The sequence below is a fragment of the Suillus bovinus genome (assembly GCF_016758785.1).
Source record: "Suillus bovinus strain UH-Sbo-P2 chromosome Unknown EDB93scaffold_84, whole genome shotgun sequence".
NCBI lineage: Eukaryota > Fungi > Basidiomycota > Agaricomycetes > Boletales > Suillaceae > Suillus > Suillus bovinus.
The window spans coordinates 142,147-159,532 of NW_024542140.1; the positions used below are offsets into that span (position 1 = coordinate 142,147).

General features: G+C 45.9%; 10 protein-coding genes and 1 non-coding gene across 11 annotated transcripts; 3 read left to right on the forward strand and 8 right to left on the reverse strand.

Moving 5' to 3' along the window:
- Positions 1-583: 583 nt before the first annotated feature.
- On the reverse strand, positions 584-2,446 carry EDB93DRAFT_1107715 (FAD dependent oxidoreductase; the record flags this gene model as incomplete). Its single annotated transcript, XM_041447765.1, has 8 exons — positions 584-692; positions 745-854; positions 906-944; positions 993-1,208; positions 1,268-1,639; positions 1,697-1,998; positions 2,055-2,069; positions 2,125-2,446. The coding sequence occupies 8 exons, from the start codon at positions 2,444-2,446 to the stop codon at positions 584-586; spliced, it is 1,485 nt and encodes a 494-aa protein (XP_041302993.1).
- A 1,505-nt stretch (positions 2,447-3,951) lies between these two features.
- Positions 3,952-4,800, reverse strand: EDB93DRAFT_1093466 (uncharacterized protein; the record flags this gene model as incomplete). Its single annotated transcript, XM_041446515.1, has 3 exons — positions 3,952-4,167; positions 4,230-4,567; positions 4,617-4,800. 3 exons carry the CDS (start codon positions 4,798-4,800, stop codon positions 3,952-3,954), a joined length of 738 nt encoding a protein of 245 aa, XP_041302994.1.
- A 267-nt stretch (positions 4,801-5,067) lies between these two features.
- Positions 5,068-6,364, reverse strand: EDB93DRAFT_1175437 (RNA polymerase III subunit Rpc25-domain-containing protein). The gene is made up of 6 exons (XM_041450479.1): positions 6,257-6,364; positions 6,025-6,208; positions 5,883-5,969; positions 5,775-5,838; positions 5,498-5,723; positions 5,068-5,446 (listed from the first exon to the last, which is right to left on the reverse strand). The coding sequence occupies exons 1-6, from the start codon at positions 6,278-6,280 to the stop codon at positions 5,363-5,365; spliced, it is 669 nt and encodes a 222-aa protein (XP_041302995.1). The 5' UTR covers positions 6,281-6,364; the 3' UTR covers positions 5,068-5,362.
- Positions 6,365-8,636: 2,272 nt separating this feature from the next.
- Positions 8,637-10,970, reverse strand: EDB93DRAFT_1175446 (amidase signature domain-containing protein). The gene is made up of 9 exons (XM_041450480.1): positions 10,663-10,970; positions 10,521-10,617; positions 10,316-10,468; positions 10,176-10,268; positions 10,047-10,129; positions 9,845-9,996; positions 9,604-9,796; positions 9,421-9,553; positions 8,637-9,368 (listed from the first exon to the last, which is right to left on the reverse strand). The coding sequence occupies exons 1-9, from the start codon at positions 10,943-10,945 to the stop codon at positions 8,975-8,977; spliced, it is 1,581 nt and encodes a 526-aa protein (XP_041302996.1). The 5' UTR covers positions 10,946-10,970; the 3' UTR covers positions 8,637-8,974.
- A 129-nt stretch (positions 10,971-11,099) lies between these two features.
- On the forward strand, positions 11,100-11,208 carry EDB93DRAFT_t100. The gene has a single exon. It is a non-coding gene; the product is annotated as a tRNA-Leu (tRNA).
- A 267-nt stretch (positions 11,209-11,475) lies between these two features.
- EDB93DRAFT_1175452 (uncharacterized protein) lies at positions 11,476-12,193 on the forward strand (the record flags this gene model as incomplete). Its single annotated transcript, XM_041450481.1, has 5 exons — positions 11,476-11,511; positions 11,553-11,773; positions 11,808-11,837; positions 11,909-11,957; positions 12,017-12,193. 4 exons carry the CDS (start codon positions 11,476-11,478, stop codon positions 11,913-11,915), a joined length of 294 nt encoding a protein of 97 aa, XP_041302997.1. The 3' UTR covers positions 11,916-11,957; positions 12,017-12,193.
- On the reverse strand, positions 11,930-12,653 carry EDB93DRAFT_1175458 (uncharacterized protein; the record flags this gene model as incomplete). Its single annotated transcript, XM_041450482.1, has 2 exons — positions 11,930-11,957; positions 12,017-12,653. A coding segment is annotated over one exon (269 nt), but the record flags the coding sequence as incomplete, so codon positions are not given.
- Positions 12,636-12,998, reverse strand: EDB93DRAFT_1175459 (uncharacterized protein; the record flags this gene model as incomplete). The annotated part of the gene is made up of 2 exons (XM_041450483.1): positions 12,845-12,998; positions 12,636-12,791 (listed from the first exon to the last, which is right to left on the reverse strand). Coding segments are annotated over exons 1-2 (251 nt in total), but the record flags the coding sequence as incomplete, so codon positions are not given.
- A 328-nt stretch (positions 12,999-13,326) lies between these two features.
- EDB93DRAFT_1175465 (uncharacterized protein) lies at positions 13,327-14,102 on the reverse strand. Its single transcript, XM_041450484.1, has 5 exons — positions 14,016-14,102; positions 13,846-13,956; positions 13,743-13,786; positions 13,657-13,682; positions 13,327-13,595 (listed from the first exon to the last, which is right to left on the reverse strand). Exons 1-5 carry the CDS (start codon positions 14,047-14,049, stop codon positions 13,457-13,459), a joined length of 354 nt encoding a protein of 117 aa, XP_041303000.1. The 5' UTR covers positions 14,050-14,102; the 3' UTR covers positions 13,327-13,456.
- A 306-nt stretch (positions 14,103-14,408) lies between these two features.
- On the reverse strand, positions 14,409-15,268 carry EDB93DRAFT_892696 (uncharacterized protein). The gene is made up of 7 exons (XM_041457843.1): positions 15,245-15,268; positions 15,042-15,157; positions 14,980-14,989; positions 14,911-14,930; positions 14,823-14,855; positions 14,667-14,763; positions 14,409-14,600 (listed from the first exon to the last, which is right to left on the reverse strand). Exons 2-7 carry the CDS (start codon positions 15,090-15,092, stop codon positions 14,542-14,544), a joined length of 270 nt encoding a protein of 89 aa, XP_041303001.1. The 5' UTR covers positions 15,093-15,157; positions 15,245-15,268; the 3' UTR covers positions 14,409-14,541.
- Positions 15,269-16,261: 993 nt separating this feature from the next.
- On the forward strand, positions 16,262-16,984 carry EDB93DRAFT_1255046 (uncharacterized protein; the record flags this gene model as incomplete). The annotated part of the gene is made up of 2 exons (XM_041453722.1): positions 16,262-16,315; positions 16,379-16,984. The coding sequence occupies 2 exons, from the start codon at positions 16,262-16,264 to the stop codon at positions 16,982-16,984; spliced, it is 660 nt and encodes a 219-aa protein (XP_041303002.1).
- Between the last annotated feature and the right edge of the window lie 402 nt (positions 16,985-17,386).

Genomic DNA, 17,386 nt, shown 5'->3' on the forward strand with positions numbered 1-17,386 from the left:
CAAAGGCTAGTAGAACCGGGGAGATTGTAGCGGTTTAGAGCCTGCGAAAACTCCCGTCATGGGGCTGTCGCTAGCCCTACCGCTCGTACCTCTCGTTCCGTTTTAAACTAATGCTACTGAGCCTATGTGAATAGCGGTCCGTGCGACGCTGCTACTGAGCCCCTTTAGGGCCAGCCAGACTCATCAGTACTCATGGCCCACCATGAGGGTAGTGTACGGTTGGGCAGACAAAGGGCTGCGAGTGGGACAGAGCTTCATAGCAAGGTCGGCCTCTAGTTCACAGATCCTCATCCTAGGAGACGGGTGCCTGCGGCAGGTGCTAAGGTGGCCAGATACGATGGCGCCCTGCTGGACCCTTCTAACATGGCCTTGCCTCCCTGTCAGTTCGCCAATGCGCAAAGTCCTTATTCTAACCCTACACGAGTCGTACCTCGCTTCTGGGTAGAATTCTAATCATTGTGAAGGCTCTATACCTGATATCCATCGCTGCTTGGACATCGTTCGTGCTGCCAGTGTTGCACTCAAAAATAAGTTTCTTGATATCTAGTCTTTCCACATTCTCGGCGTCATGCTCCGTAAGATCTCACTGGACTCGTCTATTCCGTGTCAGATAACGTTGTGGAATCCAATCAGGTTCCTTCCACTCTTTATCAGAAATCTCAGCCAGAATCATTTGGCCGATGACTTCGGCACTGGAAACCATATCATGTATGAATTGGTTCAGTCGTAAAATATAAGACTTACCATCCAAATGCGCGCGGCATTCCATGACCGGTATATCCTGCGGCGATGTACTGTTTCTGGTACAGTTCTCTGTCTGGATTTGCTAGGAGTAAGTCTGCCACAGCACCAACCTGGCGAGGGACAAATCAACAACAGTAGTTACAAAAGTTGCTTGGACATACAAACGGATCCCCCATCTTCGTGAAGCCCATGATGCCAGTCTAAACCCTCGTCATGAATATCTTCAGCCAGACGAAAAAAGTACTTACCCATTCCATCTCAGGCTCCGAAAGAGGGTCATATTTACCCTCGAATACAGATGGCAGGAACTCGCGAAGCGCCTTCCCGACGAGAGGGTGCGTTTCAGAGTCATCGTCCACGTATAGCTCGTATTGGGGTGCCACAGCTTCCCGGCCACCACCAATGATGATCAACGGTTTTTCGGTATAGTATTTTACGGGTCGTGGGAACCAGTATGCAAAACCCTAAAAGAAAGATTAGTCACGACAAGACAGGCTACTAGCCTGAGAATGGAGTGGTTTACTTCGTTTCCGCTCCAGCTTGGTATATGGATTTGATCTGTACCGACAGAAGCACGGGTGGCCATTACTTGTCCTCGAGTCGGTATAATTCCATCTGGACCAGTGAGAAAGGGAAGAAGATAAGAGGCGTACGCATTCGTGGCATGGACAACACGGGAGCACGAAATGCTACCCCGGTTCGTCACGACTGCATAAGTAGAAGAATTATCGGTCGTTTCATGTGTGACTGCAGTCACTGGGGTCTGAGTGTGCAACTTCAGGGAGGCGTATTTCCCAGCGTGTGCGTGAGCATGCTGGTACAGCTTCGTGACAAGTTTTAGTGGCCAGACGTTGTTTCCTGGCTCGCGGAATCCTGAGTAAGGTGCACCATATTCCTAGTAATGAGCGGGTTGAATCAAACTAGGGAGATTACGACTGGCGATAACAAGTACCTTCTCCAGTTCCTCCTTCGAGAGCCATTCCACGCCATCTAGATTGAGTTGCGCTTGACGTGCCATATCGAAGTCTTTGTGCGCATTTCCTGCTTCCTTCTCTGTGAACATGAGATCTATGTGTCCACCTTCTACTAGGTCGATATCGCTTGCCCAACCATTCTCCTTTATGATTTTGACGAGTAAAGAAGCGGTGTGTTGTTCGAGTTTATACGACTTAATTGCCTCGACCGTATCGAATAATGCCTGACGTTGAGCAAACTCGAGGAAAGCAGCCGGCGTAAGATGTCCACCATTCCTTCCTACAAACAATATTCTCCGCACAAGGAACTAAATAGATATGTAGTGCTCCACGCACCAGTCGCTCCTGAGCCTGAAATGAATCAGTACAGTACGATAAACTCACGATAAGCATAGGACAGACTAACAGAAATCTCTTGCTTCGAGTATCACGATTCTGAGCGGATTTTTGACAGACAGCGAGGCGTTATTCAAGAGTTCGATAAGATGGTACGCGACGCCAACGCCTGTGATACCAGCCCCGATGATGCAGACGTCTGCATCACTAGGCAGAGGATCTTGGCTACCTTGGCGAGCGAGTGGATTTGCGTCCGGAGAGGAATCGATCCAGAAGGAGCGGGTTGGATTGCGGGATGGAAGTTTAGCAGGAGTTGGAGGTTCCGATGGCGGTGTCTCGAGTACCTTCTGAGAATGTTCCAACTTACCGAGTATCTGAGGATTAACAGGCATTATTATCGACCAACTGAGAAGAACCCAGAAAACGAGAAAGATTCGCATCCGGTCTCTCATTTGGAATTTACAATTAGTACTCAAGTCCAAAAGATAAGATAAGGCCCTAGAATTCGGAACGAACTTGACGGTAAACCACAGACATCATGTGTGTGACCTTGTGTGTGACGGTCACGGCCGCTGGCAGTCACTTGGCTTTTGGTCACGGTTGACTTGATACATTTTCTTGTAGCTTCGAGCTCAAGCCTTTTGCATTCGCATATTCGGACGTTAGAAAACAACACGCGGGCAATTGACGGAATGGTAAGCAATTTGAAAGCAGAATTGCATGTACTAATATTCATTCGCTTTAGCTCACACGTCTATAGTCTACCGGACATGTCCGATTGTTCAAGTTGACTCGGATTAGTTACCAGATCTCGAATCTGCATTCCAGTTCTCACCAGCAGAATGTCGCTCAGTCCTTGACACTGCAATTGAGAAACCTTCTTCAGCCTTAGTGACATCAATCAATCTCGTCTCTCTCTCAGATCAACTTAGCCTTGCGTGGCAATGGACTGGAACTTATGTTAATCCGGAACCGACATCTCAGCATTTCAGGAGCTAATCATCACATTGGAAATAGATGGGTTATGCATTTCTCGACTTCCAACAACCCTACGGCGCCTCGAGATGATAGGGTCCTCATTCGGCCTCTGACACATCTTTGTTGACCACACCTGACAAATGTCGTGATCGCCATATCGATCGGTCAATTCTCTGCTTGCTCCAGTTAGGTTCCATCCTCTCGCCGTTAGCGATTTGCACTTCGCTCCGCAGACCTTAGGGCCATTTAGGCATATTGGACTTCAATCCTTACACATCAACAATGATTTTGCCCCCAACCTCGATTATCTGACTAGTTCGACGCACTCTCACTCCTCAATCTACGCACATTTGAACCCGGTTATATAGAATCATGGCCTCACTCGGGGCTCAACGCATTCCTGGCATGGTCAAATTGTGCCCTGAAGACCCTTATTTTGGGCGTTGGGGCTGGGACAACAGATGAGCAGCGAGTGGGATATGTTACCCTTGTTCCTTCCCTTGGAGTAGCGACTGACCCAATTACTTCACTTCTAGTTACGCATTGTTTTAGGGTACCGTAATCTCCCGAGTCACTACGTGGTTCCTTTTGAATAATGACTCATGGGATTGTCGTGACCATGGCATAGAAACACTTCTAGCTCTTGCCTGTTGATTCGAGCATGGACGAGCGACATCACAACTACAAATCCTTCGGAGCTGGATGTACATTTAATAGTGACAAGAGGTGTGGTACTTACCATGACATGGGACTTCCACGGAGCAAACTGGAATGCTTCTCGACCATTAGGAGTGAAAGAAATTAAATGTACTGAAACGTCGCCTGGTGCCTGCCATTTATTGATGAGAATGATAGTGAAGAATAGAGAGAGATACAGTCGGACTCCGTCTATGCTCAAAGCTCGCGACAGCAACATCAGTTACTTTCCCTCGGCCTTCGGGTCACAGCTACGATGCGCATCGCGCTCCTTTTGCTCCAACTGGTATTCCTGCACACGTCGTCTAATTTCCCTTCGCCGCTCCATCCCGTACTCCTGAGCTTCACTGCGAGCTTGGGTGAGGTTTTGAATTGCACTCCTGTGACGCTTATCGGAGCTATGATTGAAAAATATAGGAGCGACGCCAATGATGAAACACTTCATAGAAAGATTAAATATATAAAGGAGCCATAAACGACTGATTGGAAGAAAAGACATACCGCAGTGCCCACAAATATTATTGACCAGTCTTTCCATCTCTCATCTGGCCGCGCAGTCCACTCTCTCCCAGGCGTTCCATTCGCAAAGCCAAATGGATGGTTGTGATCAAAGTCCATCCCTGCATTCCTATGGTGCGCGCGTCTCCGCCGTCTTAACTCTTCATACATATCGGAATCGGACGGACTGCTGCGGAGTCCCGAACCAAGCTGTAAGCGAGATTTCCCAGTAAGAGCCTCATACGCAGCAGTTATGGATTGAAACCGGGCATGTCGTTCTGAAGCAGGGATATGTTGCGCATGAACAGAATCGGGATGATGTTCTCGGACGAGTTCATAGTCTAGGGATGCCAATCAGAAGTTAGTGTGAGTATGAGCGAGTATACAAACATCTTGACTTGATGTCAGCTTGAGATGCGCTATGGGAGAGGTGAAATATCTGGTGCGGAGTTGGTCGTGGGTGATGCGGGAATGGGTATTGGGACATGGTAGATGCGAGTCGGGAATGGATGAGAGCATGCAGACGTGCAGCTGTAGTTGGAAGCCTCCTTCGACATGATCCGAATGAATGCATGGCCATAGTTTTACCTAAGGATGTTGTCGGGACGGTTCATTGTAAGTCAAGTAGAGAGTGGCTCGGCATCTTCCGCAAGTGACTTGCGATGGGCAACAACACTTGGTTTGGCTTCTGTATCTGGGCGGGAGTCATGGCAAATTATGTCGTGAAGTTGCAGTTGTAGATATTATCAGGCACTATCCATGTCCAAGCATACTCGAAGAATTGGCGACGGCGATAGGTCCTTGAACGACAGTGACAACTACCTGAACGGCGAAGCGGCAGCACGGATTTCCATTAATCTCCAGCGGATAATCTAAACAAGTACTATTATATTGAGAAAATTGGACAGTGATGGGAACGCTCTGATGCGGCCGCAATATCCAGGTAAGCTTTAATTACGGACGAACTGGAGAGACTGGGTTGCATTGATTTGAGCTCATTCAATCATCCAGAATAAAACTCTCTCCAGCACCTACGGATGTGTCATTAACTACGGGGGAGACTCGGATACCATATTTAAGACCTGTATTAGAGTTCCAACAATCACTATTATTGAAAGTCGAATGTAAAAAGCGAATCATTCCTCGTCCATAGCATCGCCATCAGGCTGGGCGCTCTTCCACCACGGGACAGGCCCGAGTCCCTGTTCTGCGATAGAGCACTGCAGAAAGAATAATCAGCAAGAGCACGAGGCCCGTACCTGAAAGCTCACAATTATGCTATATGGTGCGCGCCGGGACTCTCGTTTTACTGCAATACCTTCCGATGCTTTTGGCGGACCAGGTTCGTCGTCATAAAATTCGTCAGCCTCAATGCGAACCCGCACTACTTCCCCTTGATCGATGTACATCCGGTCTGCCGTTGCAGATTCCAAAAGCTCGTGCGCGGTTGTTGCCTCTGAGTCTGGTAGCCAGAAATGAGCACGCTCATTTGGGTCACTGAAAGCAGCTGTGAGTAGGTTAGAGCGAACGGTGGTTCAAAGGACATACAAAGCGGATGGTTGCGGTAGATATGTTAGAGGTACATGAATGTCGTCGAAAAATCCTACGCTCACTGGTACAATTAGTATTTATGAGAGAAGGAAGGAGCGTCCATACATCGAATGCCATCTTCGTCTGATGACTTCACTTTAGCAAGGATCACTTCCGACGCGAATGGTCGAAAAACGACCATTCTAAACCTGACTATTCATCTGGATAAGTCGCAGCCACAGGACAGGCTAAAAATTCAAGCACGCACCTTTATACCATAAACACCCATCTCCGTATCGTACTTTTCCTTCACCGGCTTCTACCAGGTCGAACGCGCAAATACACAGCCCTACGTCATGGAGGACTCTATTGGCGTATTTTTTGTTTATTTCGGAAATGAGAGCTTGTGCTGAAGGCACACCAAAGTTTGCTGGCAGAATTGCAATAGTATCCTAAAGTAATAAATTAATGGATTATGGGACTGTTGAAGAAATGCTCACTTTGATTATGGACAGTACAAACATATCTTCAACAGCCTGTATATGAGGGTCCTTCTATAGTGAACGACCTTGCATGTCCAGCTCACGATCGTGTTTCATGAAAAGGCGGTTATCTAATCATTATTTTTCTCGGCTCCCACGTTAGACTGATAAGGTAGAAGTCACACAGCGACAAACCTCACGTGATAAAACGTCACAAATCGTGACAAATAGATCATGTGTCCGAAGTTGTGGATAGTATACACATTCTCCATTTCCCCATACTCATTCTCAAATATCACCGTAGTCATAAATGATCCCAGTTTGTGGCCGATAATTGATTTGAATATTTTTTATAGCTATTGGACAGGTTTGTCGTATCAAAATGTCTTGATCTAACATTGATATCCTATTTCGCAGTTGCCGCTGGCGTCGTGGTGGTATACGATTGGGGTGAGCAGGACAGTGTTTAAAAACTGCTGATCTTCTCATAATATTTCCAGCGCTAACGGTTGGACAAGAGGTAGGTCGATATTATTGCCAGAGCAGCCAACTCGCTGAGAACCGTGTCATAGATTGAACTTATCTGGGTAAGTGACGAGAGTTCTGTATCAGCAGAAAAAAGAGAATACTACGAATCCGCCAGAGGCAACGATGGTCACTCATGACTGTGCTGTATTTGCTTGTTCGTACCTCATGTTGTGCTATAGCGTGGCTGGCAAGTCGTGCTGAGTTCAAAATGTTCCAGATACGTTATATTGGAATACCATATTCTGTGTATGTATTGAGGCCAACAACTTGGCACCATGCTAATGCTCATATCTGTCGATTAGCATTGATATTCTGCGTATGTCTCACATGTGCTGCATTCGATTCCTCTAACCAGCGGCACACAGAAACAATGCCGTTAGTCTCACTAGGAGATGCAGTGAGTATTACGCCGCCATTTCATTCCTATTCAATGAATACACTCATATGTAGGGGTGAGAGCGATTCCGAACATTGAGCCTGGCCCGACATAATGACTATACAGATGTGAGTCGGTGTTTGTCTCCAATACCTGAGGCTGATCGCTTATCGGGTGTTTCAGGCAATATCACATACTACGCACTAAATGGGACAAATGTGGTTGTAACTGCCATGTTGGGTGGTGGGTCACCTAGCTGTGATACCTCTGTGATATTGACTCGACTGAAACATGATGCAAGTGATCATGATTGCCCGGTTACATGCCATGTATCAGGGATCCAGAATGATGCTTGTCTTCCTTGTTATCATGTTTCTGACTATAAACATCACCTGCGGGGTCTTGGTGGTAATAGTACTCAAGGATAGTGTAACGGATGAGCTCACTTGTCGATTTGAAGAACACAGCTCATTGGACGAATTCCAGATGAGCTGATACTCTCTGGCACGTATATGTTCAATTACGTGTTCGAGGGGGACTCCCCGCTTCTGTTTTCAACGATTTGGATGCTCTACACTGTTTGGGAGGTCCTCGCACTGTGTCTTTCAGCCTGGGTTGCTGTGAAACACTTCCGTAACCTGCGAAGACTCGGTCAATCGACAGGACTGAACATCGGGGACTGTTTCAGAGTGCTGATACAATCTCAGGTGCTTTATTTTTCAAGGTGATCTTGTCATGTAATTGTGATTATAGTTTTCTGCTAAAGTTTTGCGCGTGCTAGCTTTGTTTGTGTCTCTTGCTTCCAGTATGCTGTTAGCTCTCCAGTAATCTCTGTACGCTGACCTGTCGCTGACATCTACGTGTGATCATTGCCCGCCGTTTCTGCAGAATTCATATTCTACTGGAGTTCCGACACTCGATGGCGCTCTTCAAATTTTATTGGGCGTGCAGATGTTTGTGCTGGGACCACGCCTGATCCTAAGCGTTCGAGAATATCACGCGAAACTCGTGGCTGACTCTGACGCAGAAACTAGCATAAATTCGATTGTCTTCCAGGAGAATGTACATGTAACGACTAGCAGTACTGTGTAGAGACATACATGGCAAGTGGTCTGCAGGGAGGAGAAATTTGGTCGAGGATCCGTCGTAGTATTTATTTAACATATGGTGTTTCCAAGCATATGTAAATTGAGTGTATGTATACCAATCCATTTCTTGTTGTATCTCTACTGGAAATCCGTGAACTGCCGACCACACTTGCACCAAATGACAAGCTCAAATTATTCGGAACGTCTACATAGCAGCCAACTTAGTCCTTGACGCCGATAATGAACTACAATGAGAATCAGTATAAATTGCCCAATCAGCGGACTCCACGTCGTGTCTGGAGTTTCGACTGTAAAGCAGATAAATATTAAAAACCTGCTCTGTCAGAGTACCAGACCATTTGTTTTACATAATTTTATATTTCTTCATTTTGTCATCTAAAGGAGCAACTGATGTGACTGTATGTAGTAATACTAGTATGTATGTCGTGAACGACAAGGACCCTGTAGGCCTGAATGTTTGAAACTCGCTTACCTCCGGTTCGGACTGCTTCCGCGGGGTTAACCGATCCTGTTGCGCGTTCATAGTCGTCCATACATCTTTCTTTGTTCACTAACAAGGTGACCTCTGCTTCATTTCATGGAATTTTTGGTCTTCAAAATGAATGTACTCATATTTCTGCTTCTGCTGAAGATGTCATTTATCTATTAGCAAAGGGGTATATGCACTCGGATCGACCAGCCAGATCATCTGTGCAGCATCGAGCCCGAAAAGTGCATGAGCCACTAGCCCAAATCACCATCATTTTTATCTGATATCCGCTCGATCACCTCGCCAATGCACATCACTAGCTCGTCAGAGCCCCACTGTCCAACGACACTGACACCAACAGGCCAACCGTCGGCGGCTAACCCGGCAGGGACACTCACTGCTGGTAAGCCGGCCAGAGAAGCGGGAACAGTCATAACGTCCTGCAGATATGGACCCAGACCAGAGACTGCATCTGAGTCTAATCGAGGTGCGGTACGAATCGCAGAAGGATGCAAGAGAATATCTACACCATCAGGATTTGTCGAGGGATTGGATAGTTGAGCATTGGAGATGCGATAAACAGAGTCGAAGTCGGCCTTGATTCGCTGCCGGACGCGCTGAGCTTGAAGAAAGTAATTGTCGAATGCACTGTGACCAATAGTTTGAGTCAATGCTTAACAGAAGAACAAGATACACGTACTCAGCTGTGAGTGCATAAGTGCCAAGGAGGATGCGTTTCTGTACCTCCGCTCCAAAACCTGCTGAGCGTGCATGTGCGTACACATTGCCTGCTTTGGATTTATCTGCGCCAGGAAGCAGAGGGGAACGAGTACCTGGACAGGGTCAGTTGATGAGGAGCAGAGTTTTGGATATCATCCCCAACCATATTGAACCCCGTCATATCGCGCTAAATTACTTGACGCTTCTGCGGTTGCTATGACGTAGTATGCACTCAATGCATATGGTGTCGATGGAAGAGAGACGGGAATCAATTGAGCTCCAAGGGACAACAGTCGCTCTAGAACATTGCGGACTGCGGTCACGATAGTGGTGTCAAGTTCATGAGGAAAATACTCCTATCTCAAACTGTGAGCATGTCAAACGAACCGAGAGCCGAGACGGACTTGTGGTATCCCAATCCGAAGTGACGAGAGGTCAGGGTGAGACCGGTTCATATCCAGAGTTGATAACAATGATGCTGCAGAATCTCTTGCTCTCTCTCTTGTACGAGGTGTGGCTGCGGTAGGATCCTTTGGATCATATGATGAGATCGAGGCTGCTCGAACTGTCAATTCAGGTGCTCTCGATCATTGCTGTCATGTTCACCAAATACCGCCTTCACTGTGTTGATGGACTTTCCAAGCACACCGACACAGTCAAGGCTATCAGCAAAAGAAACCACACCCCATCTGCCGTCCATAAGTTTCTGAAAATATAATTTATAAAATCACGGACCTGCTGATGAGGCCATACGAGGGTTTCAAGCCCGTGATACCGCAGTATGACGCAGGAAGACGAACTGAGCCACCTGTATCTGTACCTAGTGCACTGTCTCCCAATGAGTGCTATGCTACTTCGATGACTCGGCAACTCACGCATCACACATACCAGCTGCAACGGCTGCAGCACTTCCGCCAGAGCTTCCACCCGCCGATCTTCGTTCGCGCTCGGCCCAAGGTATGAATTTTTCATTTGGAGAATGATACGGATTTACCACGGGACCATGGATGCTGTTCAGATTCAAGGACCTGAGTAGACGAGTTTTAGTGGCAAACTGCGCAACACAGTGGTAAGACTTGCCCCATTCCAAATTCATCGCAGTTAGCCTTTCCAATAATATCTGCGCCTCCCGCCTTTAGAAGTTGAACCGCCGTCGCGTCAAATGGTGAAATGAAGTCTGTAATAGAGTTAGAACAGAAACGAGGCACGCTGTTGGACATACGGCGAAGTATGGCTGACGAGCATGTTGTTGGTAAGTGCATTGTGCATATGTTGTCCTTGACTGCGAGTGTAAGATTATTCAAAGGTCCATGAGGATTAAGATCGTGATTTTCAGCTGGGAAGCTGACTAGCGCATTTGTGTGTTCATTTAGCGGTTGGTTCAGAGTATGTCCGGCATGGATTGCAGAGCACCGTGGATGTAAAGTTACAAAAGAACGAGCACGACAGCCAGCACAAGACCTGGATGGATATGCACGTGCTAATCCAACGCCTTTGAGTTGCATAACTTGGAAGAACCCCACTGCAGAAGTTACCAAAAGGACTTATTTGTGTCTGTTGTCCGAGACATTCGAAAATAAACGTTGCCAAACAAATCTTATGTACACGCCACGTATAGACAGACGCGGATCAATATGTTCACGGCGAGCAGTGCAACAAGGACAGATGGCCGAGCGGTCCAAGGCGCCAGACTAAGGAGTACCAGCTCATCAGATGAGCACGGAATCTGGTCTCTTCGGGGGCGTGAGTTCGAATCTCACTCTGTTCAAATGTTTTTGCCCGTTTGAACGACTGACGACCTATTGCCAAGACCAGCACTAGATGACTGGAGTCCGAAGCCTTCCCCAGTCTTATCCATCAAATTTCTTCTCTCGATATCGATTTTCAACGAGTGGAGCAACCTGAAATTGTATTCCAAGATCTTGTAGCACTTCAGGAACTCATCATTCCCAGTCATATCAGAGCTATCCCGAGTCTTCATTCGCACCCATATGGGCCCACCTGACAAAATTCGAGATCTCGACAGATACACAAGATGCATTCCTTCGTGATGCTCCGGCTATGTCTTAACGTCTCTTCATTAATAGCATTCTTCCAAAAACGTCCTTAAAGTGCTTTATATTTCCTTTTATTCTGTCCCCCGGTCCACTGATGTATGGGTTTCAGTTTTACCAGGATGCTAGCAAGGACGAAGAGCGATGGGCGTTCTCTCTCTTATATCTATATCATCTAGATGGCCGTGAATCGTACAATGTATCTTTTTTAGCATCCGAGTCAGTGGAATCAAACCAACATCTTTCACCCAGTCTACTTTTGGGGCATCGTTCGGATTCGTTCCGTATTTAAGCCTCATTCAACCCTGCATAGAACCTTGGTCGACTCAGCAACGAACTACATGTTGTGCTATCAACTACAAACCATGGTATGATGAATGCGAAGGTAGGGATATAACTCACTGTTGCGATGAGCCAGTGACCCAGGTTCCAGCTACTCTTCAAGGTCGTATGAGCAGAATCCCTATAAGTATTACAAATGGTGAGATATGGTGTTGAATCAAACAAATGATCCATGCTCACATCCACACAATTAAGAACATTACTGCAGCAATCCAAACGGGTTGTGCACGGCTGCATTGGCTGACTGCATGCGCTGACAGATACAGATGCTGTTAAAGCAACAATAGCGGCAAGGATGGAGAAGCGCATTTTCTGTACAGGATGATAAAGGATCTGATCTCGAATGATAACTCTTAGGTGAGTGGCCACGGTCAGAAACAGGCTGGCTTTTATACCTATGCATAGCAGCGTCCAAACCTTTGTGATCTGTAGATGGGATTGGCAAAATGGTGATGCCTGACGAATGGCAGGGCGCCATGGCACGAGTTTATGGATGACGCAGGGGTGCTCCCGGGTCACCGCACCTGAGGCTCCCACGTTGTCAAGCCTGTTAGACATTCCACTGTATCGGTGTCTCCGGTCTAAGTCGAGGGGCTTTGAGTAATTCCTACGAATAAATATGAATATCTCAGGGCCTTTGGGAGCTTAGTCTGGCGACAACCTGATACTGGTCTATTGATAGATGCCGGCGGCAAGGAAAGTCCTGTGCTTATGTCACAGTAGGATTGAACTTTCGTTGCTTACATAACGAGGTGGGGTTTAGTATCTAAGCCCGGTAGTACATAGAACATTGATCGACTCAGCAACGAACTACATGTTGTGCTATCAACTATGAACGTTATGAACCATGGTATCGTGAATGCGAGGGATATAACTCACTTTTGCGATGTGCCAGTGAACCCGGTTGCAACTACTCATCACTGATGTAATGGCAGATCTATGAGTATCACAAAGGGTGAGCTATGGTCTCGAATCAAACAAATGATCATACTCACGTTATTTTTACAGGTAAAAAAGTTACCGCAGCAATCCTTGGTGATGGTACATTTCTCGTTTAGGTAACTGCATGCAGTGCCAGTGACAGACACAGATGCTGTTAAAGCAACAATAACGGCAAGGATGGAGAAACGCATTTTCTGTACAGGATGATAAAGGATCTGATTCCGAATGATAACTCTTAGGTGAGTTGCCACTGTAAGAAGTGGGCTGGCTTTTATACCTATGCATAGCAACGTCTCGACCTTTGTGATCTGTAGATGGGATTGGGAAAATGGTGATGCCTGGCGAATGTCAGGGCGAATTTATGAATTCAATACCAGAGTTTGCCTGGGTCGCCGTATAAATGATCCAGAATTTATCATAATGAAATTGATGTAGGGTGGCTATAAGTATTGCATAAACAATGACGAACGCCGTAATGCATTATCTGCAGGCTTCTGGCCCAGGTGACTGTCTCGCATTGCGTCTGCAGGGCCACCTTTATCACACTTTTCTCTATCATTTCGTTTATCATCATGATTATCGTGTATGTTACAAAAATGCGTTGTGCGTCCGACCCGCCAGTCATCTAGTAATTCAGACCTTACTCCTCCAATGACGAATAAGCCACACAACCTGACATTACACCGTACTGTCTGTAGGTGACAAATCGAACATAGAAGTACATATAAGGGCGTCAGAGTCATGCATGTGCTGGTGGGTATGCCAGAGATGGAGATGCATGCGCGTGGCAAGGATGCGAAGGATACACACCTGAAGGCTGTAGGTGTTTTGGAGTGTTATCAGCATAGGAATTCGCAGCAGATGTAAGAGGCGCATACTCTTCCAGGACGATGTAGTATGCGGACTTTGTGTGCGGAACATCAACGACTCGATCGTATTGAAGGGTAACAGGAGGTTTAGGCACATTGGGGAATAGCACTGGCATGATGAGATTTACGACAGAGAAAACTTTCGGAATAGTAAACATCACCGATGATTACGGAAACATGCCTAAAGTCCAGACTCACTGAAACCACATGCATAGTAGAATAAGTTATGCTTCACAAAGATGGCGTACAGATCGCCCTTGGCCGACCTCCAGCTTTGTATGACACGTATGAGTGTGAGGGATACCAGTCCTGGGGCAAGCGTCAGTCAGCGTGTGTGCAATTTATCGTTCCAGCTCCTAGCCACACACCTAGTTGAAACACAAACAAAAAAATAAACAACATCAAGTATGAGACACCTTTCGTACTCCAGGAGCAGCCTGGGACGTCTGGTATCGCGCTAGTTGTAACTGTGAAAGTGGGGTGAATATGTGTAAACGATAGTCCGTTGAGGTGAGATAACAAACTATATGAGGTGGCAATAATGGCAAAACGAGTGCCAACGGATGTTACGACCATAGCCTGACTGATTCATCAACCATGAAATTGGGTGCGTTGAAGGTATGGGACTCACAAAAGCGGTGGACAACAGGCCCACAAGTACGATCCTATTGTTATTCCCGAGCGCGTATGTTCAGAGCGCAAAAAAACCTTGAATAGCATCAGTAATACGAGCGTGATGAGTAAGAAGAAGAAATACTTTCAGAGCAAGTGAGTGATATCTGGCTAAAAACTATGGGAGGAAAGAGTAGCGCTCGACAGGGAAGTGTATTATGCACGTACATGAGTAAATGTTGATCAATATCCGACATCTCCAACAAAATCATGCAGTGAGCGTTACTTGAAGTCTGTTGTATATCCACGTACATTGGGGTTTTCGCTCGGGATAAGGTTCACTGAAATATAAAATATAACATGTCAGTTTATTATTAGGAAATTTTTGTTGAAACCCATCAACGCACGACATAGGTACAGAGCGATGAGACAAAAGGGCAGATATCGTGTGATGATGTAAAGGGCTTTTACTTTTGTCCAGCGCGACCGACGTAGAAATTCCCACTTCGAATTGAACAGTGTTTAATTTTCAACCCGAGGTGTGTAATGACACGAGTTGGTACCTCTTCGTCAAAGGAACAAGCATATTCATAAATCTGGATAAACGAGCTTAACAGCGGACGGGATTCGGAAGAGTTGGGATAAGCCTACCCAGAACATTGTAATCGACACTGAGCTGTCACATTAGAACGAGGAAGAAGCATTTTAACAAGCACGTACTGTATAGGTACTGGTGGAACAATGGAGTGTTATCTTACTTTCGTGTCAAGAAAACGACGCACGGTTAATTGCTGCAGCCTCATGACCGCTGCGATATCGACTGCCGAATCCATCTGCGTTTGTTCGATAATCGAAGAAACAGTGTTCTCTTGCACATACGTCACACACCCTCTTATCTCTGAGAGAACCCAACATGATCGGGGCGTGAATATTGAGGACAGCATTCGAGCGGCCGGCTAAACTTATTGATTGTGATGGGGCGTACCATGAATAGCTCCGCACCTACGTAGCAGAGCTTGGTATCCACGGTATCCTGGGCCCCGGGTGGTCTAGTACCTCAAAGACTAGGGTGATTGACGGTCGCATCAAGCCATTCGTTTAGTGCCAGAGTTCTCCAGTTGTGCCAGGTAGATGTCCAAACAATTGGTCGGGCCATTGCACGACCTGTAATTTTTTGGTCAGGCATCAGTAAATTCACACTTTTCTTGGCCGCCCTTATTTGCAAAATTAAAACTTAATTATAGAGGATATTTGTAAATGGGTTAGGTACAATATGTGGTTTTGTTACCCCCAAGGGTCCCAAAACATATTAATGACTTGTGATCATGCGGGATTTCCGTTATCTATGTCTAAAAAACCATATATATAAGGTATTTTAGACCCATTGGACTCACTCACAAGCGTATATTTACCTCTATGTATATCTCTATAATATAACTTATCTTGTATATTACTATTCATTCGACAGATCACTTAGGCCGCCGATAGTACCGTCTGAACGGCGTCGTATACAATGGATTACATATAAAACACATACAAATATACAAATACAAATATATTTGTAGTCAATATGGCCGCCGTTGGAACGGTCTGGACGGGGGGACGAATTGTTGTAGTTGAAAATATTTCATACGAGTTATGCAGGCATGTTATTTAATTGTACTACGGTAGGTATATATATAGATCTACTATACGAGCGATATCACAGGACTAATGTAAATTATAATATAAATTCACTATGTATACTAAGATATATACTAAGATTACAACGATAAATACAGACAGAGAGATAATAATCGTCACGTGATTGAATCACATGACCATCGCTGAAACTCAAAGTACTAAGAACATGAGGCATAAGTAAGAACATGAGGCGACGGCGTAGCGTGCATGGGGCAAAGGGTCCAGGGTTATTAGAAAAGGAGCCGGATAGCGATAAAATCAATTGTTAGACACTTACCATCACATCGATTAAAGATCAGGACTGAAAATACATATCGACATGCCCCCCAAAGCGTCGCGCAAAGGGAAAGGAAAGAAATCTGAAGCAGCAAATGTAAGTGTACAATGGGTATACCTAGAATTAACAACACAAACTGATGATCAATGGGTGTAACAGGAAGGAGGAGGATCAAGCTTTCACCTTGACACCAGACCGGTGGAGGCAGTCGCTCCCAAGCACGATGCTGGGAAGGAAATCGAACGTCTGGACACCGAGGTGATAAAGAGCAAGGTCGGTGTCGCATGGATCAATATGTTGGCGATGGGCGAGCGTCTAAAGTTCGGGGTCTACAACGACCGGCCTGAAAACGACGCTGAAACGCACAAGTTAATACTATCGTTCAAGCGCCATGGGATCGTGTCCATGAGAGAAATGAACGCTATTCCACTCATCATTGAGATCGACCGCGTCAACAATGCGGAAACACTTCCCTTTGATTTTAGCAGCCCACAGAATGTACCAGAGTTGGAGCTCGTCGACATGAACCCTATCATAGTGGCCTCGGGACAGCATCGACTTGCAGCACTTCGACAATACCATCAAACATTAACAGATGAGTACAGGACACTCGAGAAGAAACGCGTCAAGATCAAAGAGTTGAAGAACCTGAGCGAGGAACACATACGCACCTTCAATGAGATGCGGGAGGAGATGGGCACGATAAAAGGAATTTCTAAGCACATTTTGTTAAATAGGATGGGGTTAGCCCAAGGTTATGCCTAACTCACATGTGCAATTTCACACATTTCTGGCATTTCTCAAAATGTGCAAACCAAGTGGTATCCATTTTACACATTTTGAGATAGGTCAAAAATGTGTGAAACAAAGGGTGTCCATTTTGCACATTTTGAGAAATGTCAAAAATGTGCAAAACAAAGGGTGGTCATTTTGCACATTTTGAGAAATGTCAAAAATGTGCGAAACAAGGGGTGGTCCATTTTGCACATTTTGAGAAATGTCAAAAATGTGCAAAACAAAGGGTGGTCCATTTTGCACATTTTGAGAAATGTCAAAAATGTGCAAAACAAGGGGTGGTCCATTTTGCACATTTTGAGAAATGTCAAAAATGTGCGAAACAAAGGGTGTCACTTTTGCACATTTTGAGAAATGTCAAAAATGTGCAAA

Bases quoted from the DNA above. Each gene is read 5' to 3' on its own strand.
- EDB93DRAFT_1175437 (XM_041450479.1), bottom strand. From the start codon at position 6,280: ATGTTTGTACTGTCCATAATCAAA. The intron at 5,970-6,024 runs GTGCGTGCTTGA...CCAGATGAATAG, and splicing joins TGGGTGTTTATGGTATAAAG to TCAGGTTTAGAATGGTCGTT. The intron at 5,447-5,497 runs GTGAGCTTTCAG...TTCTTTCTGCAG, and splicing joins GCGCACCATATAGCATAATT to TGCTCTATCGCAGAACAGGG.
- EDB93DRAFT_1175446 (XM_041450480.1), bottom strand. From the start codon at position 10,945: ATGCAACTCAAAGGCGTTGGATTAGCACGTGCATATCCATCCAGGTCT. The intron at 10,618-10,662 runs GTATGTCCAACA...ACTCTATTACAG, and splicing joins CTCGTCAGCCATACTTCGCC to ACTTCATTTCACCATTTGAC. The intron at 9,369-9,420 runs GTACGTGTATCT...TATTGGTCACAG, and splicing joins ACTTATGCACTCACAGCTGA to TGCATTCGACAATTACTTTC.
- EDB93DRAFT_1175465 (XM_041450484.1), bottom strand. From the start codon at position 14,049: ATGTTGTTTATTTTTTTGTTTGTGTTTCAACTAG. The intron at 13,957-14,015 runs GTGTGTGGCTAG...CGCTTGCCCCAG, and splicing joins TTTGTTTGTGTTTCAACTAG to GACTGGTATCCCTCACACTC. The intron at 13,683-13,742 runs GTGCCTAAACCT...CCGCACACAAAG, and splicing joins TGCCAGTGCTATTCCCCAAT to TCCGCATACTACATCGTCCT.
- EDB93DRAFT_892696 (XM_041457843.1), bottom strand. From the start codon at position 15,092: ATGGATTCGGCAGTCGATATCGCAGCGGTCATGAGGCTGCAGCAATTA. The intron at 14,856-14,910 runs GTAGGCTTATCC...TCGTTTATCCAG, and splicing joins TGTCGATTACAATGTTCTGG to ATTTATGAATATGCTTGTTC. The intron at 14,601-14,666 runs GTGCGTTGATGG...TTTATATTTCAG, and splicing joins CATCGCTCTGTACCTATGTC to TGAACCTTATCCCGAGCGAA.